General features: G+C 54.4%; 1 protein-coding gene across 1 annotated transcript; it reads right to left on the bottom strand.

Annotated features, from left to right (window-relative positions):
• Positions 1-4,693: 4,693 nt before the first annotated feature.
• On the bottom strand, positions 4,694-25,494 carry MSI1 (musashi RNA binding protein 1). The gene is given in 16 exon segments (XM_037817319.1): positions 4,694-5,117; positions 6,123-6,185; positions 6,676-6,863; positions 7,422-7,490; positions 10,319-10,375; positions 11,585-11,618; positions 11,621-11,667; positions 14,404-14,521; positions 15,022-15,104; positions 16,248-16,296; positions 19,893-19,985; positions 21,534-21,575; positions 24,324-24,408; positions 24,508-24,589; positions 25,159-25,199; positions 25,369-25,494. Coding segments are annotated over 15 exon segments (1,089 nt in total). The 5' UTR covers positions 25,428-25,494; the 3' UTR covers positions 4,694-5,117; positions 6,123-6,143.
• Between the last annotated feature and the right edge of the window lie 2,242 nt (positions 25,495-27,736).

Genomic DNA, 27,736 nt, shown 5'->3' on the forward strand with positions numbered 1-27,736 from the left:
TCCACATCAGCCAGGCTGAATGGTTCTTCTTCAGCCCCAGAATGAATAAAGGCTGCCCAAAGAAAGGGAAGTTGAAACCAGCCAAAAGTTTAAATCCTTCTTATCCGCATTCTTTGGGGTTCAACGAGTGAGACAGAGGAACAGGCAGTGTGCCTGGATTTGGGCCAGGGGGGATGCTAAGTGGATGGTTGGGGGTAGCCTGAGGAAGGATGAGGAGTCTTCTATGGCTAATAGGTAACTAACATTTACTAAGTGCTAACTCGATACCAGGTACCATGCTAAGAACCTGGCCTAACCCTTTGAGACAGGTCCAATTACAAGCTCCATTTTACATAGGAAACAATTGAGGCTCAGAGAGGTTAACTGACTGCCTCAGTGTCACACAGTAGAACCAAGATGTGAGTCAGATCTGGTGCATATACCACATCACCATGTCAGGGGAGGGAATTGTTGGTAGCAGGTAGGAGCGAGCGCTGAAAGCCCCTTGAAGCCGTGAGGAGGTTTAGTCAGGCCCACTCCCCTCCTCCACCTCCTCACCACCCCTGGGCAGCTGGAGGCTGTCCACAAGAGCAGGCTGGGCAACTTCCCACGTGCCAGGGCTTAGGCAAAGCACCTGGTAGGGGAGGGAGTCAGGCTGCTCCCACAACCCCCTCCCCCCAGAAGGAGGTGTGTCGTCCCCTGTGACAGCTCAGACCAGGCATCTAGGACACAGAGATGGTGGATGAAGGGCCCCCACTGATATAGGAGTAGCCCCCAGGCCCTTACATAACCTGCTGGCCCAGATCTATGCACAGGTGTGTGCATCCCAGCCTCTCCTAGCCTGGGAAAAACACACTCCCCAGTGGAAAGAACAGCTAAGGATAGCTTTTGGCACCTTCAGGTGATGGCACACCCACACTCTGGCAAGGTCACACCTGCCCAGCTCCTCAAGGACAAGGTTACTGCTTCCAGGAAATGCTGAACAACAGCTGCCATTTGCTAAGCACTCCTTGTATACGTGACACGGTGTTAAGGGCTTAATGTACATCGTCTTTCAGCCTAACCATAATCTTCTGTCATAGTTGTTAATGCTGTCATCGTTGTCATCATTCCCATTTTACAGACGAAGAAACTGAGGTTAAGAGAGCTTAAGTAACTTTCCCAAAGTCACACAGCTGGAAAGTGGTGGAGATAGGATTTGAACCTATGTATGCCTGCCTCTCTTCAGTAGAAATAAAAATAAATAATAATAATAATAACAACATAACATCTCTTGAGTGCTGTGTCAGGAGAGATCCTAAGCTTTACACAGGTTATCCCTCAATCAAATGCTATTACAGATGAGAAACTGAGGCAATACCTAAAGTATCTATAACTTTTTTTTCCACACCCGAAGCCACCATTCTAAGCCTCTGGATTTTCAAGATGAACTCTTAGCAGCTTCTGCTACTTCCCCCATCCATCCAGAGAAACATAGCCAGTGGTTCCCAAACCTGAGTGATCATTGCAATCTTCTGGGAAACACAGATAATAATACAGATTCTTGGGACTTGGGTGCAGGTCTAGGGTAGAGCTCTGGAATCTGTGCTTTTTTTGAGTTTCCTAGATGATTCTGATGGTAATGCAGCATTAAGAACCACTGGTTTGGTAAAAACAACAACAAAAAACACGATGCGTTGGGCAGATTTTCAAGGGGGTTATTATATTATTATGCTTTATAACTCATAATGCTACATATATTCTTTTGTGTAAATCTAATATTACATGAAAGAAGTAAAATAAAAACAGAGCAATTATGGGATCAGAGGAGCTAGTTTTGAAGTCCCACCTTGCCACCTAGCAAAGAGACTCTGGATGAGACCCTTCAGCCCTGAGCCTCTGTTTCCCCATGTGTAGAATGGGGGTGGTGATACCCACTGCCACACACCACAGTTGGGTGGATTAATGCGATAGAGCACAGAAAGCAATGTGCCCCGTGTGTGGATGTCAGGAAGTGCCCAGACGGCCTTGGGTACAACTGGGCTGGGTTTAACTTGGCCAAGGTGACCCCAAGCTGATGATTCCCATTTAGATTCTTCTCTTAGCAAATGGTATCTCCAGTTGCACCTGTGCTCAGCTAAGACCAATCCCCACCTGGAGCCCAGCCACCAAGGAAGCTGACCCTCGAGACCTAGGTCCTCAGAAGCCCAGGAGCCCTCCCTAACCTATCCTTGTCCAGCCACATCCATTCCGATGCGATCTCAATCTCCAACACTCTGGTCTGAGCCCTGGCTAACTCTTGTCTGCACGATTGCAAATGACTCCAAATGACTCCTCGGTGTCTCCCTGCCCCCTTCCACCATGGCGTCTCTCAAATCTGTTCCCCATTTCCTAGCCTGAAGATCTTTTCAAATGCAAACCTGATTATGTCATACCGCCTCATTGCCTAAAACCTTTCACACCCTCCCAGGGGCTCTTATATAAGAAACTAAGACTTTGGCAGGGCCTAGAGGGCCAGGGCTGATCCCCACCCCCTATTCTCCAGCTGGAGTGGGGTGGGCTGCCCCCCTCCAGTCCACAGCCGCCTTCTTTCAGCTCTGTGAAGAAACGCCCCTTGCTCCTTCCCATCTCAAGGCTTTTGCATGTTTGTCCCTCCTCCTTGAGGGACTTTATTGCTTAGTTAATCCTTACTCATCTTCCCTATCTGAGCTGAACTAGACTTAGACTCCCTGCCAACTAAATCTGTGCTAAGTGGCCAACTGTCCCAGTTTGCCTGGGATGGAGGGATTCCTAGGATGCATGGCTTTCAGTTTTCAAACCAGGGAAGTTCTGGCAAATTGGAATGAGTTGGTCACCCTATTTATGTCCCGCACACAAAAGATGATCAGGGAGGGTTTGTCGAGTGAGTTTGTGAGCTACCAGCTGTTGGTAGGGGCAGCCACTGCTTAGCTCCAACCTCCCAGCTCCTGGCATCTGGGGCAGCGGATGTCACATGACAGCTACTCTTACCAAGCACCTCCTGTGTGCTTTGCCCTGTGCTGAGTCCTTATGTTCACTCTCCCACATGCTCCTCAACTACCCTCGTGGCTGTCACTATCATTCCCTTTTGATGGATGAGAAAACTGAGGCCCAGGGAGTCTGGGCAATTTGCTCGATGTCCCTCAGCTAGGAAGGGGAGGAGCTGGAAGCTTTGAGGCTGGTCAAGAAGTTAGAGAGAAGCTGAGTCAAGTAAGTGAAAAGCGAGAACCATTCCAGGAGGAAAGTGGGAGAGGGTATGGATAGGAAAACAGGATATCCTTGGGATCCCTCAACCTGAACGCACGCAGAGAACGCACCACACTCACAAGCCTGGCACCATTTTCAAATAATTTATTAGGAATTTAAAACTGAAAATAAAACCTGGAAACAGAAGTTACAGATGTGGAGAGAAGAGACACCGGAGGGTGGTAACTTGCTGGCTTTGAAACACCATGTAACGTCTTTAAAAACAAAACAGAACAGAACTCCTCAAACAAATCAGAAAACGGAAATCCTGGGCCCTGAGCCGATGGGTGGGCCCAGTGTGGGGTGGGGGGAGGGAAGGGGAGAAGAGGGAGGCCGAGTCCCTTAGGACTTAGAACTCAGCTCAAACGTGTAGAAAATTAAAAATAAAAACCAATAAAATGCAGCTTCTCTTTTATTAGGAAACATTTAAAAAACAAAAACAAAAAAAAAACATGAACAGCCGCACAGACGTCTCAGTAACAAAGATTATTGCTTTGTGATCTCAGGGCTGACAGGTTAAGCACCTCACAGACAATTAACTCTCCAAAGGGGTGTTTGAAGGTGGGGGGTATGGAGGGGAGGGGCAGCTTAGGCCCCCAGCCTCAGACCTGGGGGAGAGGGGACAGAGAAGGGGAAGGACAGCGGGTGGCCTCAGCCCTGCCCCATCAGCCCGGTCACTGCTCACAAGGATTCGGACCCTGAGCCTCTTTTTCCTTTGAAAGGGGCTCTGGGGTGGGGGTGGGGGGCTGCCAAGGGGCTCTGGCCATGGACCATCCTGGTGGGAAACTTCAGTGAGAGAATGTGGGGGTTCCCTGAGAAGCCCTTTGCTTTCCCCTGGGGTCCACCCCTTCCCAAAGTGCCCCTCGATGCCCATGCATGGGGCGGGCTCAGAGCAGAAACCATGGGTAAGGGGCAGGGGGAGACCTTTGGAGAGTTAATTCCTTTCCAGCAGTGGCTCCAGTTGAGTCCTTCTCTTCTCTCGCCCCTTGCCCCCACACTGGGTTTTCAGGGTGAGCAGGCCCCAGCCTGGACCCCTAGGGCCTGAGAGAGCGGGCCTGCCGTGGCCACAGCCGAGGCCTGCAAGCTTACAGTAACGGTGTCCGAGGAGGGGACAGAAACGTGGGGGAAGACCCCCGCCGGGTGGGGCGAGGCGACGCCCTCACCCCCCCAGGGGGAACGAGAGAAGGGTGGGGGCTTCGCCTCACAGTATTTACATATGATACAGGACCACAGGGCGGGGTTGGTTCCAGGGGCCCGGCCTGGCCTATGCAGCCCTGTCCTCCTCTCCAGGGCTGGAAGCAGGAGGCCAGGGGCCCACACCCATGCGGACACTTTGATCTCAGCTGGTGGGAGGCACCTGGCCCCTTGCCCCCTGCGGCCTGGGGCTTCACATTCACAAACCTAGAAATAGTTTTAAAAGAGTTTCTCTTAAAAAAAAAAAAAAAAAAAAAAGGAAAGAAAAGGAGGGAAAATCAGAATTAAAAAAACCAGGGTTGGGGCTGCAGCCTGCTAAGGGCTTCGCAGGCTCCCTCTGCCCACACTCTAGCTATGCACAAATACAAAAAGCCTTCTTGGGGGGATCCTATGGGGGGCGCGGCAGGGAGGGAGAGGTGCAGACCCAAGAGGGGGAAACTGGGTGGGGGGCAACCGGCTAATCCAAAAATAAATAAAAGCGGGTGTGGGAAGAGGGGGCATGGGGCAAGGGCGGAAAATGGGGAGGTTAGTAGGGGCACGAGATGATGTCGAGGGCAGGGGCCGGGGCCCAGGGAGTGGGGGGCAGGCAGTAGCGGGGTCCGAGTCGCTGCTGGGGAGGGGAGGGCGGCGGCTGCGGCTGAGGTGTCCCTGCCCCCTCGGCTGGCTCACTCGTGGTCCTCAGTCAGCTGCAGGTTGGGGCTCTAGGAACACAGTGGGGAGATTAGGAGAGCCGCGCTCGGACCCGCCTCTCTTTGGAGTCTGCAGAATCCTCATGTCTCATGCCCCCTCCTTCTCTAATTCCCTGCTAGAGGAGCTCTGTCCACAGCCTCCACATTTGCTGTTCCCTGTTTTGAATACCCTTTCTCCAGATTTTGAATGGCTGGATTTATTCAAATGTCAGCTTCTTGGAGATCCCTTCTTTGAACCCCATATCAAAAACAGACACACAGAAACAAACACACACACCAACACCCATGCTATTTGAAATTATCTCACTTGTTCACTTGATTTTTGTCTGTACAATGAGAGGGGGGCTTTGGCTGATTTGTTCATCCCCCTCTTTCCTGGAACAGTGCCCAATTATTATGTTTGAAGACATGAACTTACGACCGAAATGTCACGGGGTTCATGTGGTCCTTTTGCAACCTTCATCATACCATGTTTTTTGAGTGTGTGCACACATATTGTGTTTATATATAGATTGATTGTATTCTGTTTTGATGGCTGTATAATATTCAATTGGATGCACACACCCTCATTTATTTAACCACTCTCCTTCTGATGGCCATTTCCGTTATTTGCCGTTTTTAAAATAAATGTCTAGAGGTGGAATTGTTGGGTCAAAGGGCACACATATTTCTGGAATGAATACCTCCAAACTGTAAATTGCTGAGCTAATTTACACTCCAATTTACATGCTGTTTCCCCTATACCCTCAGCAATGCTAGGCATTATCAATCTTAAAAAGTCTGTGCCAAACTGGTAGGTGAAATGTGCTGGCCTATTGTTCCTATTCACATTTTTTAATGTAACAGGTTGAACATCTTTTCACAGGTTTATTGACCATCTCAAGTATATCTGTCTGTCTCCCCCACTGGATTGTGGGTTCCACAAGGGCAAGGACCGGGTCTGCGTCCCAGACTGGACTATCCGGTGTCAGCTTCCCCAGCATCACCCCACCCTGAGGCCCCTCCCTGCCTCCTCACCTCCTGCCACTGTCCCCTGCTTCAGTGGTAGCCATTGGTGAAAGCTGTGGCGATCAAGGGGCCCTGGAAAGAAAAGAATTTGACTTCCAGATTCCATAGGGAAATCGCAGGGGCTCACTCTCTCCCCTCCAGGAAAGCCAAGCAGAGAACGGACCCTTCTCTGGCCTTGCCCATATTGCCTCCCCTGCAGACCTGTAAAAGGCTCTCTGGGGTAGGGCACAGGAATCTGCATATAACCAGAACCCTGGTTATAAAGTTATATAAAGTTAAGGGACCCCTGAGCTAGGATCTACCCTCCACATGGGCAAAGATGGTGCGTCTCATCTCATTCGCATGGAATCTCCGGTACCCACCTAATACCCGGCACAGGGAGGACGACCGTTAGGTGGCCACTGAAAGAATGATGCCTCACTCTCCCCTTAGGGACCCTCTCTTTCTCCATATGTCATTCATTTCCCCACTTCAGCACCTACAGACAAGCAAGGCCTCTCCCTCCCCCAAATTCAGGGGGCCCCCAGGGTTGGTGGGGGAGCTGCCAGATGCAGCCACTCACCCCAAGACTGTGGCCGAAGCCGGTGCTGGGGGCGGGGCTGGCGGCGCTGATGTAACTGCTGACCCCCGAGTCCTGGTTGGCCGCCCCGTAGAGCTCGGCCATGGGGCCTGGGCTGGTGGTGCCCAGGAAGCCCCCGGTGCGGCTGGGAGTCGAGCCTGGAGGCGGAGCCATCGTCCAGGGGTGAGAGCCTGGCAACCCAGAAAGAAGACGGTGATCGCCCTGGCGCCCACTGTGCCGCACGGCCACCCTCCCACCCCCACCTCCCAGCAAGTCCTAGGCGTCCAGCCCTGGCCCAGGCCCCCATTGTCTCTTGCCTCCTTCCTGATCTCCCGGTCTCCCCTCTTGTACCCCTTCAGCCCTTTCGCCAGTCTGCAGCTGCAGTGCATTTTCTAGAACCTGGTCTCTGTCCCCCAGTTGCCTCCTCCTGCCCACCCTCCCGCCTGTACTCGGTACCCACATGGCCTCAGAGATCCTCAGGCTCTCAGCTCCAAGTCTGAAGTTAAGAGGCCTTGCTTCTGGAAGCCTTCCCTGGGTGGGCTCCCCTGCACCCGACATCATGATTGCTTTTCTAATTCCTGGCACCCTCCTGGCCCGTAAGCTCTGGAGGGCAGAGACGGCACCAGCCCCGTTCCTTGCTGGACCCCAGGGCCGGCACATATTAGGCGCTCCGTTAATACTTGAGCAGCCAACTCCCCTCCTCTCCCTGCACCCCTCTCCCCCGCCTCCAGCAGCCCGGAAGGCCTCACCTGTTCCTCGAACCACAGCTGCTGCCGCCGCCGCCGCCGCCATGGGTCCGTAAGCAGTGAGAGGAATGGCTGAAAGGAAAGGGATGGGCACTTCAGCGTGGCCGGTGGTGGGGAGGGGTGGACACAGGAGGCCCCGATCCTCTGGGCAGAGCCCCTCCGGCTATCCCCCAGCTCAGTGGGGTCCGTGCAGTCCCAGGATCAAGGCAGGAGAAGCCACCTTGGGCCGTCATCTGTGCCCTGACCCGTGGATGGTGAAAGCTCGGCAAGAGGACGGCTCCCATGCCAGCTGCTCAGCCCAGTTCTGCCGTGTCCTCGCGGGACACAATTGAACCATCCAGGCTCCTAGAGGGTGGGGGTGGGGGGCTTACCTCACAGCCCTGAGCTGCTGGGGGGGGGGGGCTGCCCTGCCCAGATTCCCACCCAGAGGGTGCACCCAACCCTGAGCCGCTGCAAGTGTAGCTCAGAGCCTCCCCCTTCTCCAGAGAACCCTCTTGGCAGAACAAGAGCCAATTAGCCCAGAGGGGCCGGGGAGATACCCCAAAAGCCTGCAGCCAATGATGACGGACACGGGGGTACAAAAAAACATCTGGATGTGATTGTTTCCAAGGTACAACTCGTGATCCAGAGCTCCCTGCGGAATCAGGCTGACACTAGACTTCACTTAGCTCCTTCTGCGGCACTGCCTGCCTCCCCCACTCTCTCCTCCTGCGAGCGCACCCTCAGTAAACTGTGCACCCATATCCCTGTCTCGGGGCCTCCCTGACCAGCCTGCCGAGATGACCACTCCCTCCCCCACGCGCTCTCAGCTCCTTTTCTGTGATCCCCTCTTCGGACACATGGACCTTGCCTTGTACACAGTGGGTGTTTAATAAATACCTGCTGAAGGGCTAGAAGGGACCTTTTGTTTAAATCCGCTCTCCCTTGGCTTGAGCCTGGACTCCTCGGGCTGAGAGGTGAGCGCCCCCTGCTGCCTGGCTCTGCCACTGCAGCCTCTGCCCAGAGGAGGGGGCTTCCGAGCTGCATTCGAACAAGCCCTCTCGGGAACACCAGTCCTCCCATCCCAGGAGTGTTTTGGTGCCCTGGCCCTGAAGTGGAACTGGACCTGGGGATAGGGATCCCAGAAGAGGCCCGTGAAATTCCATGGCAAGGCCTTCCGGCCTTTGGGCTGGGAGATTATAAGCTAGAACTATGTGGTCCCTGCACCCTGGAGGAGCCTTTCTTAAGATCGTCATACAGCTGGCTCCTTCTCATTCAAAAGTCACCTCCTCTGAGAAGCCTTCCTCGATTATCCTAGCTGAGGCAGCCCCAGCCTCCAACCCTACAGCTTTAGCACATCTGTTTTATTCTCTTCATGGAATCTCTCACCCTCCAAAAGTATCTTATTTACTTGTTTTTTGCTTTCTCTCTCCACTAGAATATCAGGTCCAAGTTGGCAGGGACTGCGTCTGCCTCATTCATTTCCGTAACTCCAGAACCCACAACAGTCTGGCGCATGGTTGCTCAGCAAGTATTTGTTGCATGCATGAGTGGGAGGAAACACCCAAGTCTCCTGAAGGCAGGAGAAAAGCTCAGATCCCGGAATGCCCAAGAATTGCTGAGCCTTGAAGCCACTCTCCCCAGCCAGGGCCCAAGATACTTGTCAAGGGGACATTTCTTCCCTCAGTCCTTTAAGGGTAGGGGCTGGGCTATGAGTTCTGGCTTTTTGGACCATTTAGACATTTCCACAGAGCAAAGTCAAGGTAGCCAAACTGAGCAGGTGCTTTTCACAAGTGTAAAGAACTAGTCATTTGCACAGTATTTGTCCCTCTTCACACTACAAGTTTTCTGAGAGCAGGGGCTGGCTCTGTCTTGTTCCTGCTGTGTCCCCAGGACCTGGCAGGGTGTCCCACACACCAGCAGGTCCTCAACACATTTTTCTTGAAGGAGTAGAAAGAACTCCCCACTCCCACCCCCAGTTGCTGATCAAACTTTCACACTGCTCAAGATAGTGTGTCTCGTCATCCCCACCCCCAGGACTCTCCACTCCTCCCTCTTCTTCACCCTGTATTTCTTCTCCCCCTGCCCCAATTTTTGGGGAAGAGAAACCCTGACCACCCCTTGGAAGGAAGGTCTCATCTTAGGCAACATCCAAACTCATATCCTCCACACACTGCCAGGTTGGGGGGTGAGATTCTGAGGGTGGGGTGGGGGGTAGAAGCAGATTGTAAACAGAGAAACCCCTTGCAGGCTGCTTTGCCTGCACACATAACCCTCCCCTCGGACTCTGCCTCACTCGCAGCTCCACTTGGCACAAGTGGAAGTTCCAGCTGGAGAAACGGCACCAGATGGCCAGGCACCTTCGGCCCAAGAGCCCAGAGGTTGCAAATGGGCAGCCCTAGGGCTGGATTCAGCCTGCTCAGTTTTTTAAAATTTTGGAATTTGTTGCCAACATTGAAAAATAATTGAACATTTCATTCTAAAGCATGAGCCGGATTTCTGGCTTCTCTTGAAAAATGAGCTCTGAGAATACTGGGTCTGCTTCCCCTCCTGGCAAGGGTCAGTGGGAACCGGGTTGAAGCATGCTCACTCTGGTTTGCAGAAATCCACACCTGTTCCACTTTGCTCTAAGTTTGAGACCCTGACTTGCTGACTGGATCCCAGTGCCTAGCAAGCTGCCTGGCACACTGGAGGTGCTAGATAAATATTTGCCAAATGGATGAATGAGTGATTTCACCTCCATCTGCTGGGCCTGGCCCAAGGCCCCATGCTTAAGGGGCACGGAGCTACATAGACTGCCTAAAGAGGGCCGGCGGGCAGAAGTAAAAAGGGTCCCGGCCAGCTTTCCCCAGGAAGGTCCCTGGGTCCCTCCTCTTTCTCCCCATGTGGCCTGTGAGGTGTACGAAATCCGAGCGACTGACCTGTAAGCTCGGGGAGGACTGGGGCACTCGGGAGAGGGGTCCGCTCTACACGGAATTCTAAAATGAAACGTAAAACAGCTTAGGAGGAAGAAGGGGAGGTCCCTTGGGCATGGCCCAGGGAGGACAGATGCACCCATAGGGACATGGGGTGGGGAACAGACCATGCACAGGACCCAAGAGCTGGGGAGGAGGGAGCACATGGTCCCCAGCAGGCCGGGCAGGGGTAGGAGACACAGAGAGGAGAGAGGGGGTGACAGTGGGCAGGGTTGCCACCTATACCCTGGGCATGGGCCAATGCTGGAGCTGATCCCGGCTGGTGCTTAAAAGGCTTAGGATCACACCAAAAAAAACATTTCCCAGGATCCTGCTCTTCTTTTTTTTGTGTGTGTGGGGAGGCTGCACTGATGAAGAGAAACAGCTTCAGAGCAGGTCAAGATCAGGTTCCATTCCCAGCCCCACCACTTCTTAGCTGAGCCACCTTAGCACAATCGTTTTTCCTCTCTGAGCCTGTTTCCTCAACTATAAAATGGGGTTTAAAATAGTCTCCTGCATGAGGATCAGACAACATAATGTATACAAAAGATTCCAAGTGGGATGGCCCAAGGGCCCGAGACACAGATGATGCAACTGCTTTGGGTCCCTCCCCCCAAAAGAAGACAACCCCACCTCCCAAACAAAGGCTTGCAAAATTTTTATGTTTGATATTTCAAAGAAAGCAACATTGAATGGGCATTGTGGGAAAGTTCAGAACTTTGTTGAGCTCCCTGCCACTTCATTTAAAGTCTTGTGTTATTTTTATTTTGAATTACAAATGAAGATGGTGATCATAGTGTTAAAAACATCTTTTTTCCCCAGCATTCAGGGTCTTCACCTGGTCATTTTAAGTGTGTCCATAAACCCGGAGCCTGCGCTGGCCCTCGTGGAAGTCCCCCCACCACAAGCCCGATGCCCTTTTTGGTGGAAGTGGCAACCCCAGAGTGGGGTGGGGAAGAGAGAAAGGCAGAAGGCAGGCAGAGATCGGCTAGGGAGAGAACGGGGCCATGCAGGGCCATGCCAGACCCCTGCCCCCCCAGCTTCTGGAGAGGGAGTTGGAGGTGACTAGGGTGGGGGGAGGGCCCGCTCCTTCTTCAGACATAGCCCTTCCTTCCAAGCTTCCAGCAGGCAGAGTCCCAGGCCATGCACCCCCAGACACTGCCCTGAGGAAGTCAGCCTGCCTGGGAACTGGGGGCATGCTGGCTGGCAGCAGGGGGACACAGCGGGACTTACCGGGGAACTGGTAGGTGTAGCCAGGGGGCGAGGCCTGCTGTAACTCCGACTGGCGTAGGTCGTGGCTTGGAAACCTGGGTAACCTGGTGGGGCGAGGGGACCATGTCAGATGCCCTCACCTACAGCTTAGGCCTCTGCTCCCTGGGGAAGGGTCTGAGCCGCTCATTTCTGGCTCCCCATCTTGCAGCATGAAGAAGTCGGCCACACTTATTGTATTCCTTCTGTGTGCTAAGCCCTGTACTGAGCACAGTGCACATTTTATTGTCTCGTTGAACATCACAAGAATCCTAGGAGCCCCATTTTACAGACAAGGAAACTGAGGCTTAGGGAGGTGCCACTTATTGGCTGAGAAGCCTCCAGACCCCTGATGATGGCTTACGAGATTCTCCCCACCCTCATCTCCAACGCTTGGCCCGCTCAGTCACACTGGCCCCTCTGCTGTCCCTGAGATTCACCAGGCTCATCCCCACCTCAGAGCCTTGGCTCTTGGGTTCTCTCGGCCCCAGAATATTCTTCTGCCAGCTTTTGGCACAGCTGGGACCTCCTCATTGTGCAGGTCTCAGCTCAAAGATCACCTGCTCAGAGAGGTCTACCCACAGGGTCCACCCTCCAGTTAGTTACAATCTTTATCACATTGCCCGGTTCTCCCCTTCAGAGCTCTGAATTTATCTCCTGATTTCTTTAAGTGCTTATTTTCTGCCTTCCCATCTCTTGTTTCTGTATCTCGGGAATCAGCATGGTGCCTGCTACTTAGTGTGTATTTAATAAATAATTGCAGAGCTAAAAGAAAAAATATTTAGTGGGATTTAAATTCAGATCTGACTGGCTCCAAGGCTCTTAACCACCATTTTTCTTTTTTTTTTTTTAATTAGAAAAGTTGTGGGTTTACAGACCATGACTAAAATACAAGATTCCCATTTACTACCCTGTCCTTAACACCTTGCATTGACATGGAACATTTGTCACAATTGATAAAAGCACATTTTATAATTGTATTATTACTATAGTTCATGGTTTAACTTTGGGCTCACTGTCTGTGGTTCTATGGATTTAAAAAAAATTTATTCTAATATCATATATATATATATATATATATATATATATCCTAACATTTCTCCTTTTAACCACATTCAGATATATATATTTCAGTGCTGTTACATTCACAATGTAATTAACAACATCACCACCATCTACCATTCTTGCTACTTGTTAGAGGTTTTCTCTGTTTTTCACCTTTTAAAAGGGGGTGAAACCTGCTCACCTTAAAAAAGAAAGCTTTCTCAATGTTCTGGATCAGAGGAGGTTAAAGACACTGACAACTAAACGTAAGATATGACTCTAGCCTGGATACTGTGCTGGAGGGCAAAAATATGCTATAAAGAACATTATTAGGCCAATTGACAAAATTGGAAAATAGGCAGATTACATAAAAAATTGTATCCATATAAATTTATGAAGTTGATAACTGTGTGGTTACATGAAAAAAAAAAAATTCCTCATCTTAGGAAATGCACACTGAAGTATTTAGGGGTAAAGGGTATGTAACTGGCCCTCAAATGGTTCAAGGAATATCACATGTGTTTGTATGGGTGTGTTTGAGTGTACTTGCTCACACATGCACATATATAAACACTCATATATAAACACATACAGAGAGAGAGAAAATGATCAAGCAAATGGGGTAAAATGTTAACAGGTGAATCTGGGTAGGGGGTATAGCAATGCCCTTTGTACTATTTTATTTTTGCAACTCTTTGAAAAGTTTAAAATTGTTTCCAAATAAAAAGTGGAAAAAAAAAAAAAGCCTCAAGGGAGGATTGTGCCCCATTTGGAGGATACTCTCCTCCCCCACCTTTCCTATGATCCCAATTCTGACTCAGCCCACCCCATGTCCCCCTTCCCTGTACCTGGTATAAGACATCTTGTGTCCCCAGGGAGACCATGAGCTTCTAGGGGTTGAGCTCAGATTTACCATCCCGGACCTGGGCTCAAAGTCCTGCATGTGGAATCAGTACCTGATCATCACAGGCTTCACCTCTTCCAGGGAGCCTTCCCTGATTCCTAGGTGGGGTCAGGTAAGTCCTTAGTCTCCCCAACCTCCAATCACCCTGTGGGGGCATTGCTGTTTTACTCATGTGTCTCCCACTTGATGGAAAACCCTACAAGGGCAGGTCCCGCCACCCAGAAGTTGCTCAATAAATACTAGCTGAGTGAAAAAGAAGCAGCCTTCTTCTTCCCTTCCAAAAGGCCTTTGAGCCTTTGCAAATGCTGCTCCCTCTTCCTGGAACACTTTTTCCCTTCCCTTTCCCCTGCCCTGGCTCCTATGCATTCCAGAGACTCAGTTTCAATCTAACTTCTTTTCTGAATTCCCCAAGGCTGGGTCAGATTTTCTTCCATGCTCCCTCGGCACCCAATACTTCTCCATCCTAAACCTATTTATCTTCTTATTTCTTTGTCTTCCCCATCAGACCGTAAAGCTCCAAGGAAAGTCCTTGTTGTAGTTCCTGGTACTGTGTCTTGCATACAGTAATTGCTCAATAAATACTTGCTGAATGGCTGGATGGATGAATGGACGGAAAGATCATGAAAGATGGAGCAGCGGGACCGTTCTTCTGGTCATCAGCAGAGGGCAGCACACCCCAACCAAACCACCCCACTTGGGTAGACCCGTCAGACCTGCGATCCCTCGTCCCCACTCCCGCCCAGTGACTCAGAGGGGAGGGCAGACCACAGAGGGGATGCAGCGCCCACGCGCACCCCAGCAGCCCCGGGAGCGGTTCCGGGCAGGAAGGGGCCACCGGCGCGCGCCTGGCACATACCCAGCATGCCGATGCCCAGCATGAAGGCGTCCATCCCGTAGGGCATGACTCGGGACCTCCCCCGGGCCGAGCCCGTCGGTGACATCACCTCTTTGGGCTGAGCTTTCTTACATTCCACCTGCAAGGAGACCTGGCAGTCAGTCCCTCCCCCTCTCTGGAAGGTCCCTTTGTTATGAATTTCATGGCTACTGGATGGAGCGCTCACTATGTGCTAGGAGCTATGTAAACAGCTTTGCTTGCAATATTTCATTGAATGCTTACATTAATCGTGTGATGGCAGTGCTATTGTCACCCCCATTTTTCAGAAGAGGAGACTGAGGCTCAGAGAGGATAAGTCATCTCTGCCCAATGACTAGACTAGTAAGGGATGGAGTCAGGATTTTAACCCAGGTCTCTCAGACTCCACCAGCCAGGCTTTTCAACCCCCATGTGACATTGCCTCCCTGTGTAGATTTCCAGGGGGTAGGGGAACGGGCTCTGCCCCTCTGCTTGTGTGGCCTCTGCCCGGCTCCAGAACCTCCAGCTTCCCCAGCTGGTTCAGCCTGGGCACACACACACACACACACCCCTCGCCCCCAGTCCCTCTCTATGCCTCCGCCCCGATTTAATCCAGCTCACCATTTTGTTGTTGATTTCATGGAAGTGGATTTCACACACTTTCTCCACAATGTCCTCGCTCTCAAACGTGACAAACCCAAACCCTAGGGGGAGGACAAGGGGCAAAGGCAGGGTCAGAACCAGGGTTCATGGTCAAAATCCAGCCTCAAAAAAACACAAAAACAAAAAAACAATCCAGCCTCAAGTCATACCACCCCTCCTCTCTTGGAGAGCTAATGAAAGGTTTCTGCCCACAGTCTGGGAGCCTTGCAACTATGCACTGAAACAGGGTTTCTAGCCCTAAATTATGGGTGAGAAAACGGAAGCTCAGCAAAGTGAAGTGACTTGCCCAAGGTCACACAACAAGTTAGAAAGTGGCAGAGCTGTGATGGGAATGCTCTCAACGTGCCTTTTCTTTTCCTCAAGTGCTTTCCAAAGAGGGAGGAAAGAACATACATTAATGTTTCTTCAAACTTGCACAAAGGTGTACACACCCAAATACACATGTGTACACAGCCACATACATACACGACATAAGGTATGCATAAGCACACACACACTCTCCCCAGGTATGCATATATCACACACACTTGCTGGTGCTCAGAGGCCCCCAACATGTGCAAATTACCCTGATATACAAGACCCAGACACCCTGGCATGCACAAATATAAACAAACACCCCTGCACATGCCCCACTCCCAGAAAAGGCTAAAAGTCCCAAAGCCCTGAAGCATCTGGAGAAACAACCCTGCCTCCTCCTGGGTGTGCCCCAGGGACTGGAATGGGATTTCTCAGAAGGCAAGGCCCTTGGGAGGAAAATAACCTGGCAGGGCACACACCGTGGCCCAGAAGCTACAGGTTCAGGGGCAAGGGGAAGGGGGCGGAGCAGACTGCCTGGGGCTTTGGAGTCGGACAGACCCTAGAGCGGCCTGGCCTAAACTCTGGTTATCAGGGACAAGGTAAGCCCCAGCAGACACCATGCTAGGGCAGACACTGGGCTGGGGTGAGGGCAGAGAGCTCAGTTGGGGAGAAGTGGGGGGCCAGCTCCTCTGCTCCTCTCGGGTGTCTGCAAGTTTCTAGCACAGGAAACGGGCGGGACAAAAGCCTTCTGTAAGGCCAGGCCCGGGAGAGGACGCAGATTCTCGGGGATAGGATGTCAGGATGAAAGGGCAGCTGTGACCTGCAGCCCCCTGGCTGACCACACGCCCCCAGCCTGGGAAGGGGGAGGGGGCGGGGGCCACACTCACCTCTGTGCCGGTTGGTGGTTTTGTCAAACATCAGCATGGCATCGTCCACCTGAAACAGAGCCTGCCATGGAGGACCCACCAGATGCCAAGGACGCTGCTGCATCTCAGGAGCAGTAGCTCCCATACCCATTCCCCTTAAGTCCAGTCCAGGCTTTACCCTAAGCCTGCTCCCCGCACAGGGGACAACTTTCCAATCTTCAGCCACCTCCACTGGATGCCATGGCAGCCTCGCATTCAATCACTAGCTTCTCAACGGACCAGCCTCCGTGCATTAAGCTCCTACCATGTGCCTGGCACTTTGTCCCAGACACTTTATGAGCATATTCTCCCAACATTCCCTGCATGCTAAGAACCGCATTTTGTAGAGAAAGAAAATGAGTTCAGAGAGGTGATGTCGCTTGCCCAAAGTCACACAGCAAGTCCTAGACCAAGCTGGGGAGGAGGAGGCACAGAGCTGGTGGTAAAGGAGGAAGTATGGGAACAGGGTATGAGAGAGACGGGAAGCAAAAGGCCAGGCAGACAGCAGCCTCTGCAGCCAGACTCAACTCCCCTCTCCCAGTACAGATCTTTTCCTCTAATTGAGGTTTCCTTCTGCTAGAGGCTGTAATTAAAGCAAGCAGAGTTCAGCGCCTGGGCTGCTTGCCTCCCACTGACTGGGGGAGGGGAAAGGGGCCAAAGAGAGGGGAAGATCTAGCTTAGCCACCCTCTCTGGGACCCCAGTCTTCTCTTCCTGCTACTGCCTCAAGGCATCCCCTTGGATATATGGACAGCTAAAGATGAAGACCTCAGCTTCTCTCTCACAGTCCCACCTCCTTCTCTGTCTTCACATGGGTGCCTCCTCCTTGCCTGTTTAATTCTTCAAGCAAAGTCAGATATCTCTTGGAGTTAAACTAGGGTCTGATTCACCCTCCCCCAAATGACCAGGCACCCAAGGGATGAAGGAAAACTTTCTGGGACATAGGGCACAGATTTTTCCTCCCCCACTCTCTTTCCTTCTCTTTCCAGGCCCTGTCTGCCTCTAAGGGGCCTCCCCTGCCTCATTAAAGTTGAAGGGGAAGACCTTGAACTAGAGCTGTCCTCCAGCTCTCCTTAGGCACCAGGCTTCACCTGGCCTCCGGCTCCCACTGGGTAAACAGGACCCCACTGAGTCAGGAGGCAGCTGGGTCCCTGGAGAATCTCCCTCCCCAAGGGGCTTTCTGTCCTGGGAACTTGCAGCAGAGGGCCAGCCTCACTCCTATCCCTATAGATCCATTCTGACTCCAAATCAGCTATATTGCCCAAATTGGGTAGACATTCCAGGCTCAGCACATCTTCCCTTCCCCCTCACTTTACCAATGGAAAACAGAATCCCAGAAAGGAGGTTTGTACTAAAAGCATGGGCTTTGAGTAGGTCAGTGCTGAGTTGGAATCCTGGATCCTGCATTGGTAGGCTGGGTAACCTTGGGCAAGTGGCTTTAGGTCTCCTTATCTGTAAAATGAGCATTAAGTGTCTACATTACAGAAAGAAGTTAAACGAGATAGAGCATATAATGCTCTTAACTCACAGTTCCAGGGATGCAGTAAGTGCTCAAATAAATAGTGGCCATTATCATTATCTTTATTATGGAGACTCTTGCCCACAGTCACATGGGGGATAGTGGCCAAGCTAGAGAGCAGCTGGAAAATGCTGGTTTTGCAGGTTCCATGAGGGCAGCGCCTATGTAAAATGACCACCAACCTAGTGAGCATCTTGACTGGTAAGAGGTGCCCAATAATTATTTGTTGAATGCGTGAATGAATAAATGAATGAAGGGACGCACCAGCCACACCCTCCTCCCTAATCCTGCTGTCTGAGTCCCTGTACGACCTACCAAATGATTCAACCCAAATCTGAAGAGCTTCCCGCCTTCCTCCCCACAACCTTCCAACTGCACCATCCCAGGTCCCCCAGACCTTCACCTGGGCCTTGGCTAGCAGGTCTGAGTGGGATGGTGAGGGCTGAGGCCAGAGCAGGGGGCAAGGACAGTGACGGGGGGGGGGTCCAGGGTTCCCCTACCAGTATCCCCCTCCCTGGGGCCGGCTGAGGGGAGGGAGGCTCCCCGCGCAGTGTCCTTAATAGGCTTTGGTCTCCATGGGAACCCGGGGGCAGGGGGGCTCGGGCAGGGGGGGAGGGGAGGCGGCCGCGGCCTGCTGACCAGTGGGAGCCGCCAAGTTCGGCGGCCGCTAAGCCTGAGTGGCAGCCATGGCGGCCGACCATTGTTTCCCCGCCTCGGCGGCGGCCCCTGGGTCCGGGGCGAGGGTTGGGGAGGGGGGTGGGGTGGGGTAGGGTGGGGGTCCCGCCGCGGGGCCCTTGGCATTCCCGGCTGTCCCCCTCGCTCCCTGGCAGCCTATTCTCCGGCTCCCCCTGGCCTCCCCGGGCCGGTTTCACATGCCAACGCCGATTTAGGCCCGAACAAAAGACGCGGCCGCTGACGGCTTCTCCTGGGGCCCGGTTGCCTTGGCAACGCCGGCCCCGGGGGCAGGCGGCCTCCAATCACAGCTGCTGGATCAGATTAGTGCGAGCTCTAATGCTCGGCGCTCAGACACAAAGACACCCCGCCGGAGTCGAGCGGGGCCTGCTGCTTCCCAGGAGCGGCCTTCCCTCTCGGGGCCCAGGCCCGGCCGCGACCTGCCCTCCGTCCTGCACCCAGCTCCCCGCGGAGGCGCGCCTGCAGCGCCCCCACAGCGCCAGCCTCCACCGGCCAGGGGGATCCCGCTCCTCTCCCCTTCTACCCTGGAGACAGGAGGCTAATGGAAAACACTAGAACCTATTTCCCAAGCCATGTTCCCCTTTGCCCTCTTCCTGAAAGGAAACTGAAAATCCTTGGTGGGAAAGTAGAGACCCAGCCTCTAACTCCTCTCACGTAAGAGACTAGGGACCCCAGCCTGAAGTCAGGCAGTCCTCTTTCACCCCCAGACTTCTAACTGGGGCCCCTGTGCTCTCTTCCCCACGGGTTCTGGAAATGCATATTGCTCACCTTTCTGGGGACCCCCTATAGTCTGGTTTCACCACACTTTCTACTTCTTGCTAACCTAAGTGGCCCGGAAATTAAAGCTCTATGCATCTCTGAGCTGAGTCCATCCTGGGCCTGATCAGGAATTTGGGCTGCTCCCTTTCGCTCCCCAAAATCAAGGGGGTCTGTGCCACCCCAAGCCTCTGCCCCAAAGCCCCACCTGTGCGAGTAGGGTGCAACTGGGAGTCATATTTATTGCCTCCTTATCATCCTCACCAGGAAGGGTGGGGGAAGGTGCAACAGCCTGTGGCCTGGACAGGTGCAAACTCCCGGGAGGCCAAGGGGTGACTGGATTGAACTGGCTATGGGAGTGTAGCCTCCCTAGGGAGAATGAAGATAAGCAAGAGAAAAACAGGGGAAGGGTGACAACAGGGACAGCTAGTGTGTGGCTTCCCCTCCCAGGGGACGTGTCCAGAGTCTGAGACCCATAGACAGGCTGGAAGCCCGGACAGTAGGTTGGCCTGGCCTCACCCCCAGAAGAAGCCACCCCCCTTTTCATCATTTGCAGGACTTGGCATGACCCGGCTGGACCCCACTTGCTGCCTACCAGCTCTCCAGAGCTTTCCCAGTCCCGGGAAGTGCCCCCCAGCAAGCACCTACAGCTTAGACCAACCTTTCCGAACTGCTCAAAATATTGCTTCACATCCTCCACCGTGGTGTTCACCGACAGCCCCCCCACAAAGATCTTCTTCGTTCGAGTCACCATCTGTTAGGGGGAGGGAATGAGAAAGTGGGCATCTGAGTCCTGTGGCCTACCACCACCAGCAGGGGCTCGAGTCCCCCTGCCAGGATGCCAGCTGACAAGCTCTCTGTGGCCCCGGCCTCTCGGAAGGCTCCCCCCCCCAACAACCAAGTTCTACCTCAAATCTCCCCCTCACCCGCCAGGACTGTCATGGGCAGCTGTGCACCCCACACCTTGGCTGGCTCAAATCTGCCTCCCTCCTGCCTCCCTCCCTGGGATCCAGAAAATGCCTTCCTTGAAGATTAGTATAGGCAAGGGGCATCAGTGGCCCAGACCCACAGCCTAACTTGAAGACCCCTGGGAGAGGCCAAAGTCCATACAGGGTCTCCCTGAATTCCATGCCAACATCTGCCTCGTCGACCTCCTCCCAACCTAACCTCTGGCAGCCCCGTGGCCCCAGCCCTGTTTTAGGAAGAACACATGGTTCTAATTACCCTAGGAGCGATGGCTAATCCGCGGCAATTCCCAACCCCATCCTAACACTAAAGCACCTTCTGTCACCAAACTGCTTAATGGAATTAACCCAGTTCCGACCATGTGCTCCCTGGTGCGGCTTCCTTGGAATACCTGCTCCATAATTGCTTTCAGGTCCACGGTTGGACCCCTTCCAGAGATGCCCCTTTCCTGTCTTCTAAAACTTGCTCCTCTCCCCTCTCTGTGACAGAAGTGGCTCAGAATCTTAAAGCACCCTAGCTCCCACCAAGCCCCTTGCAAAGGGGGAAACTGAGGTCTCCTGGAGAAGGACTAGTCCTAGGACACATGGCAAGTCAATCAACTCTGGGGTCCTGATTTCCTCTACTGTAATCAGCCTTCCCTCCCACCCCCTGTGTTTAACCACATAAAAATTAAGATCTGGCTTGTTGCCCCTGAGGCCTGGAATAGAATCTTAAGCCCCTACCCTCAACCAAAAGTTCTTAATGTTATATAGCTCTACTGCCCAGGAACCCATTTTCTGCACTTCCCTGCCCCTCTCCCCAGAAAAATTTGTCCAAGCATCTGGGAAGGCAGCCAAAGCCACCTGAGCCGAAAGACAACAGGTGATGGGGTATCCAGGGCACAGTGAAAAGTGGGGTTCAGTGCCAGGCTCCCAGATTCCTTCCTCTTCTGCAAGCCCAGCACACCTCACGTTGGTGTGGTGGTAGGGGGCAGAAGTAGCTCCCTGACCCTACTCTAACTCAGTCTCAGGGTGTTTAAGTCCATCTAGAAGTACTGGGCACAGAGGCTGTGATCCATGGTTCAGAATTAGACTCAGGGTCCAAGTTGTACTAACTTCAAATACAGGACAATGAATGCCCTGAAGGGGGTCCCTCCTTCTCCCAACAAGGCACAGCCACCTCCCCACAATCCACAGAGAAAGGACATCAAGAATCCCCCTCCTCCCATTCCAGGCCAATCCAAAAAACTTCCCAAACAGGGCTTCCAGGAGCATCTTCCACAGAAGGGAATGCTGGGAAAATCACGGCCCGAGTTGCCCATGGTAACGGAGCTCCTCCCAGACACAGACACACCTACCTTAGGCTGTGCTCGCCTGGGGAAGGCCACCTTGGGGTCAATCTGAAAGAGAATGGAGAGGTGGGAGGGGCCTTGGCCATCACGCTTCAGCTCACACAGCCTTCAACCCTGACGACCTCTCTCATCCCAGGACACAGAGCTGACAGGACCTGCCGTGAGACCACAACGGCCTCTCGTGGGAAAGGGTCGTGGTTAAGCATTTCGGTGCCAGAGTCAGACTGCTTGGGTTTGAATCCCACCTGTACTGTTTCCTAGCTGAGAGACCTTGGGTCAGTGACTTAACCTCTCTGAGCCTCAGGTCCAAGCTCACCTGCAAAATGGGCAAATAAAAACATCCACCTTAAAGGGTCGTCTGGGGATTATTTGAAAAATATGCAAACAAAGCACTTGGTATGATTTCTGGCTCACAGCAAGAACTCAGAAAAATACAACCCCACATCGAACAGCCCTCCGTGAAGCTGCAAGCAAACAGCTCCCAGTAATGCAGCTGGGCTTGGGGTGAACCAGAGCGCAGACTTTGGTGGTGACATGAAAGAGCATGGGACTTGGATTCAGAGACATCAGGCCCCTGGCCAAGTCTGTGATCTTGTTAACTAGCTTGACCCCTCTGGGCCTCAGTTCCCTCATCTGCAAAATGGGAACAAACACCCGTGCTTTTCTGAGGGGGAGCTGTGGGGAATCAAATGGGATAACATGGGTGACAGCGGCACTTTGTGCACTACCCTTCGCTGCACAAACAAAGGTGCTATCACCAGCAGGCCACCTTTGCCCTGGCTGTGAACAATCAGAGGGAAAAATCCAGATGTGCCTGACTGCTGGGGATAAGGAAAGAGTTTACATGAGAAAATCCTTGTGGCTGTTGGATTGAGGTATTCTTGGGTACTACGATACCCATACTGACAAGCAGCAAAAGCCAGGGCATAAATAAGACACTTTTCAATACAGGACCTATGAGGCTGGGTCATTAGAAGTTTCTTGCCACCCACATGGGTGGACATCATTCAGAAGTTCACCAGCCAATCGCATGGAAGATCTCTCTTTTCCCAAAGTTCCTTCTGTTCAAAACAGCCTCATTCTAGGGAACTGTTTCTGGCTCCTCTCCCTGCGTGAAAGGCACGAACTTGCCTCCTACAGGCTCCCCCTTTGGAATCCGCACACAAAGACAGAACCTCCAAGATCCATGCTGGGGTAACCTCTCCTCTTCCCAAAAGTCCAAACAGGTTCCAGGGAAAATCACAGCTGCCCATTTTCCCTGACCGAAATTGTGATCTTGTACCTCTTACAGATGTTTTCATCCTATTTCTCCCAGAAGCAACCTCAAACAGACCCACCCCCCCAAAAACAGACCCTGACGGGGCTCTCCCATAGAGACAGAACCGAAGATCCACACACGCACTGGATCCCTGAAACTCCCCCACCTCCACTCTGACTCACAGCTGGCAACATAAATAAACTCAACAAGTAAATAAAAGGTGAAAGTCAGAACCCAAAATAGACTCCCCACAGTAAACCTCCCTCCCGCCCCCTTCCCCAGGCCAGAGGAGGAGAAAGGCAGACAAAGCCCTTACCCTTTTGGAGTCTCCTAAGGGAGCCCATTTCACCCTCCTCTCTCCCTTCTCTGTCTTCCCCTTTATCAGTCTTCCACTCCTCTGCCCCCAGCTCCTGCCCCTAAATCTCAGCTTCCTGAGCACTGCAGAAGCCATCAGTGCATTCTGAGGACAGGGGATGGTAGGAGAACAGGCAGCTTGATGGCAGATAATCGCCAAAAACAATAGGCCACTGTCTCTCCGTTCCCAGCCTGGGTCACTCAGGCTGAGCCAAGAAGCTCCTTTCAGGGCTGGTGAAGTTGAGTCCTGGCCTCATTTGCTCATTACTGGGAGCGGGAGTGGGAGCCATTGGACAGAGATAACAGGAGCTGGGGACAGGCGGTAATTTAACAAATTCTTGGGCACAACCAGCTATTGTTGCAGGTAAACAGGAGCCAGTGACTGACCCGAGCAGAGAGGCCAGGGGCCAGGGGAGTGTGGAGAGAGGAGAGCAGACTGTACCATCTCCCTGGAAGACAGACATCCCCATCAGAGCAGTAAGCCCTCCTCTGACTTTCTCCTTTCCCCTCTCCCCTTCGGCCGGGCCTCAGCCAGCGCCCCCTGCAGGGCCCAAGACACTGGGGAGCAGTGGGACAGCCACAAAATGTTCCAGGAGTTTGGATGCCAAACAAACAGCTTCTGCCTAAGATCTAGTCCTCGGAAGGGGTTCATGAGGGCTGTTTCCAGGCAAGCTAACTACCTTCTCATAAATCCCCTTCACGGGCAAAGCAGATCAGAGTCTTCCCCACAAAGCTCATTCATAGAAAGCGGGGGAAGAGGGAAGGGGATCCAGTGATGCTTTGCCATTGGTTTGGAATTGGGGTGGTGGCAATACTAGTTAGAGTTGGAGAGAAGCCTCCGGATGGGTCACTACAGCCCTGACTCACCCAGTTTGGGCTAGGGGAGGGACCTGGCCCCACCCCAAGCTCCAAGGTTAGTACTTATAGAGAGGGATGGTAGCTGCCTCTTCCCTCACCAGTACTGAGGGGCAGGGGTAGCATCGCGTCGCAGGCCATGGGCTTTTTCTCCTCCCTTTCCTCCCAACTCTAGTGACAAAGTTTCAGAGCCTGGCAGCACTCCTATTCATAAAACTTTCTCCTTCCTCAAGGATCCCATCCAACTGTTCCCCTGGGGAGAGTCCTGACCCTCTCCTCCGGCAGCCTCCCTCTCCCAAAGGACCCCCGAAACCCCGAGGGCCACTCACTGTTTTGGAGTCGAGCTCGTGCCGCGATTGCGCCAGCACTTTATCCACCCCCGCCTGGTCCATGAAAGTGACGAAGCCGAAACCCCTGCGCGCCGTAGTGAGGGAGAGGCAGATGGTTACAAGGCAGTGAGTGGCTGGTGGAGGGGGGCGAGCCGGGCGCAGGAGGAGGGGGTGAGGGGCTCACCTGGATCTCTTGGTCAGAGGGTCCCGCATCACCAGACACTCCTTCACCTCCCCGAACTGGCCGAAGTATTCGCGCAGCCCTTCTGTAACCACACACCCGCCTTCGGACCAGCCCGGGCCCGGCGCCCTCCCCCCACCCCCGCTCCCCCGTCCTTTGCCCCCGGTGACCCCGCCGTGGCCCGACCGCCCCCGCGCCAAGCTGCCCGCGCGCTCTCCACTACCTCCCGCCCCTGCCCTCGCCCGGCTCCCGTGGAGCCTCCTGGCGTCCACCGGGGTCCCGGGAAGCCTATGGCCGAGCTGGGCTGGAGTGGGGGGGACGGCTCCGGCCGGGTTCCCGCCGCTCCGGGAGCCGCCTCACAAAAGTTTGAGCCGCAGGTGCGAGAGGAGTTGGCGCTGCCGCCGGCGGGTCCCGGGGGTCCAGCCCACCCCCCCGATGGCCCCTGAACCCCTCATCCGCTCCTCTCCACCCGCTGGGCCGGGCGCGCTCGCGGACGGCCCTGCGCTCTCGCGGTCCCCGGGCGGGGCGCGAAAGAGGGCGCGGGGGCGCCCGGGGTCAGCAGGGCGCAGGGTCGGGCTGGGCTGTCCGGTTCCGGGGCGCCGGGGGGGTTCGGGATGCCCTGCCGGGCCGGCGGGCGCTCCCGGGCTCGCTCACCCTGCGTAGTCTGCCAACTGAGTCCCCCGATGAACATCTTGCTGCGGGAAGAGGAGAGACACAAAGGGCCCGCGTGAGCGCCGGGCGCCAGGGCGCAGGGGGCGCGGGCCCGGGCCCCAGGGAGGCCCGGCCCGACCCGGATCGGCCATGTTGGCGGGGCCGGGGCGGGCGCGGGCCGGGCAGGCCGGGGCGGACCGTGCCGGGCCGTACCAGGGGTCGTGCGGCGAGTCCGGGGAGGCGAGGCCGGGCTGGGGCGCGTCAGTCTCCATCGGGAGCCGCGGGCGGCGCGGGCAGCGGAGCGGCGGCGGCGGCGGCGGCGGCGCTCGGCGCGGGGCAGATGAGGAGCGCGGCGAAGGGGGCCGGACGGACAGGCCATGCTGCCCCCTCCCCCGACCCCGCTCGGGCGGGCGGGCGGGGACGGCAGAGGGGAGGGCCCGCCGGGGGCCGACCTGCCGGCTCCTCCCCCCGCCGCCCTGCGCTCTTAAAGCCCGGCGCTCGCCCGCGCGCCCCGGCGCCCGCGGAGGCGGCGGCGTCCGGACCCTGCTCCCGCCGGACTCCCGGGTCCCCGCCGGCGAGAGAGACCCCGAATCCTGGGGCAGGCGCGGGCCGGGGCGCGGCCGCACCCCACCCCCACCCCCACTCCCATCCCTGCGCGGGGGCCTGACCGCGGGAACGCCCTCCCGGAGTGAAGCGCTTCCCGGTGCCTGCAAGGTAGCTCGGTTCCGGATCGGGAAACCCCCCTCCCCAAGTCCTCCTTCTCAGGTTCCCACTATCCAGAATTTAAGAAACCTCAATCTTCCTGGGTCTGGAGGGAGAGAGCCCCAGTGCCCCCCAAATTCCCTCAGGTTCCCGAGTGGTAAGTATCCCTCCATTCCCCTAATCCCGAGTGAGAAGCCGCCTTCCGAGCCCCCCGTTTCCTCCGAACCTAATTTAGGGTCCCCCCCCCCCCTTAGTTCCTTAGTTCCTCTCCCAATGCCCGGCATCCCACAGCGTTCCCTGTTTGGGGAATCCTCTCAGTGCCTCGCGTCCTGAGTGGGGAGCGTCCATCAGCACCTCTATAGAAACCGTCTGTTTTTCCCAGTCCCTCCCCAGCCCTTGATGTCCAGAGGGCGAATCCTCCTCAGCACCCCCAAATCCCTTGGCTCACAGTTGTGGACAGCTACCCTCACCCTATGGTCTGTTGAGTTTCAGTTCCCAGTTTGCCGCCACCCGCCACCCCAGGTGTGAGGAGACTCCCCAGTTTCCCTCTGACCCGGGTTAGGTTAAGAGTTCTTGTCAGCCCCACGCGGACTCCAGTCTGGATTCGGAAGTCCGGTTCCAGATGCCCACCGCTCCCTCCCCACCGGGGCTAGGGGAGAAGGCAGTGCCTCTAAGAGCCTGCCGTTTCCAGTTTAGCAACCCAGTGGCTCAGCTGTCTCCCTTCCCTCCGAATGACCCGCTTCTCTGGCAGAGTTCTAAGCCCCTGCCCACCCGATTGGAAGGACCTAAGCTGCCTACCCACTGCGTTCGGAGTTACTTCCCTCCCTCCTGGTCTAAATTTGAGACTACTCCCCAGGGAGGCAAACGCCTTCCCTCGCCACCCGCGTCCTTCCTTAGATCCGCCACCCCCCGCCCCCATCCCCCCCCCCCGTACTTTCACCCAAGGCCCCTGGGAGCCACCCCCACGCCCCCAAGTCCCTCTTTCCAGCCTGGGAACCCTGAGAAAGCACATTCGGGGACACCTTCCTCCCCACCTCTAGGTACCCATACCCAACAATTCCTCCTTTTCCTGGCTGAAACAAGCCAAGAAAGGGTGAAAGCAGCAAGCCCAGGAGGCTAAAGCAGCCAACCCCACCCCACAAATCCCGATCCTGGGGGATCTCAGCAGCCCCTCCCTCCCAACCCACTTCCCAACTCCTTCCCCACTCCTTATCTTAAATCTACCCAGAGTAACCCAGTGACAGCCTTTGATGACAAACCTTGCTGCTCACCTTGACCTCCATCCTCCATTCAGCCACCACCTATTAACATGTGCAGCAGCTCTGGGCAACATAACCACGAACCCCAACCCAACCGCCACACTTACAAGAACCAGAGAGCCCCACATTAATGGCTTCCTGAGGACCTTCTGGGAACACTCAGCAGGTATATCCTGCCACCCTCTGCACATAACACTAGAAACAAACTTGGCTTTTTCCTGTTCTTTCATCCTCCTCCTCTGTCCCACAGTTTCCCAGCACCACAAACAGGGCACTTCCCACCATCTCAACATAAACTGAAATGTCAGGTGTATCCTGGGAGAGACACAGGTGAGGGTCAGCAGGCACCACTTTCAGTGTTCGGGAAGTGACTCGTCCTAGGTCTGAGCTTCAGGTTCCTGTGCTTAGTAAAATGGGACCGATGGGGAAGTACTGGATGGGGTATATGTGCATATGCATGGAAGTACACATGTGCACTGACTTGTATGATGGTGGTGTTGGGCAGGTGGCTTGGAGGATAAGAAATGGGTAAGTGTCATTCATTTAGAGCCTGCCAAGCCTGTGAGAAGTAACTTGAGATCTGATCCATTTATTAGCATCCTCGTTCAGAAGCTAAGTGG

This window comes from Choloepus didactylus, chromosome 23 (assembly GCF_015220235.1).
Source record: "Choloepus didactylus isolate mChoDid1 chromosome 23, mChoDid1.pri, whole genome shotgun sequence".
Lineage (NCBI taxonomy): Eukaryota > Metazoa > Chordata > Mammalia > Pilosa > Megalonychidae > Choloepus > Choloepus didactylus.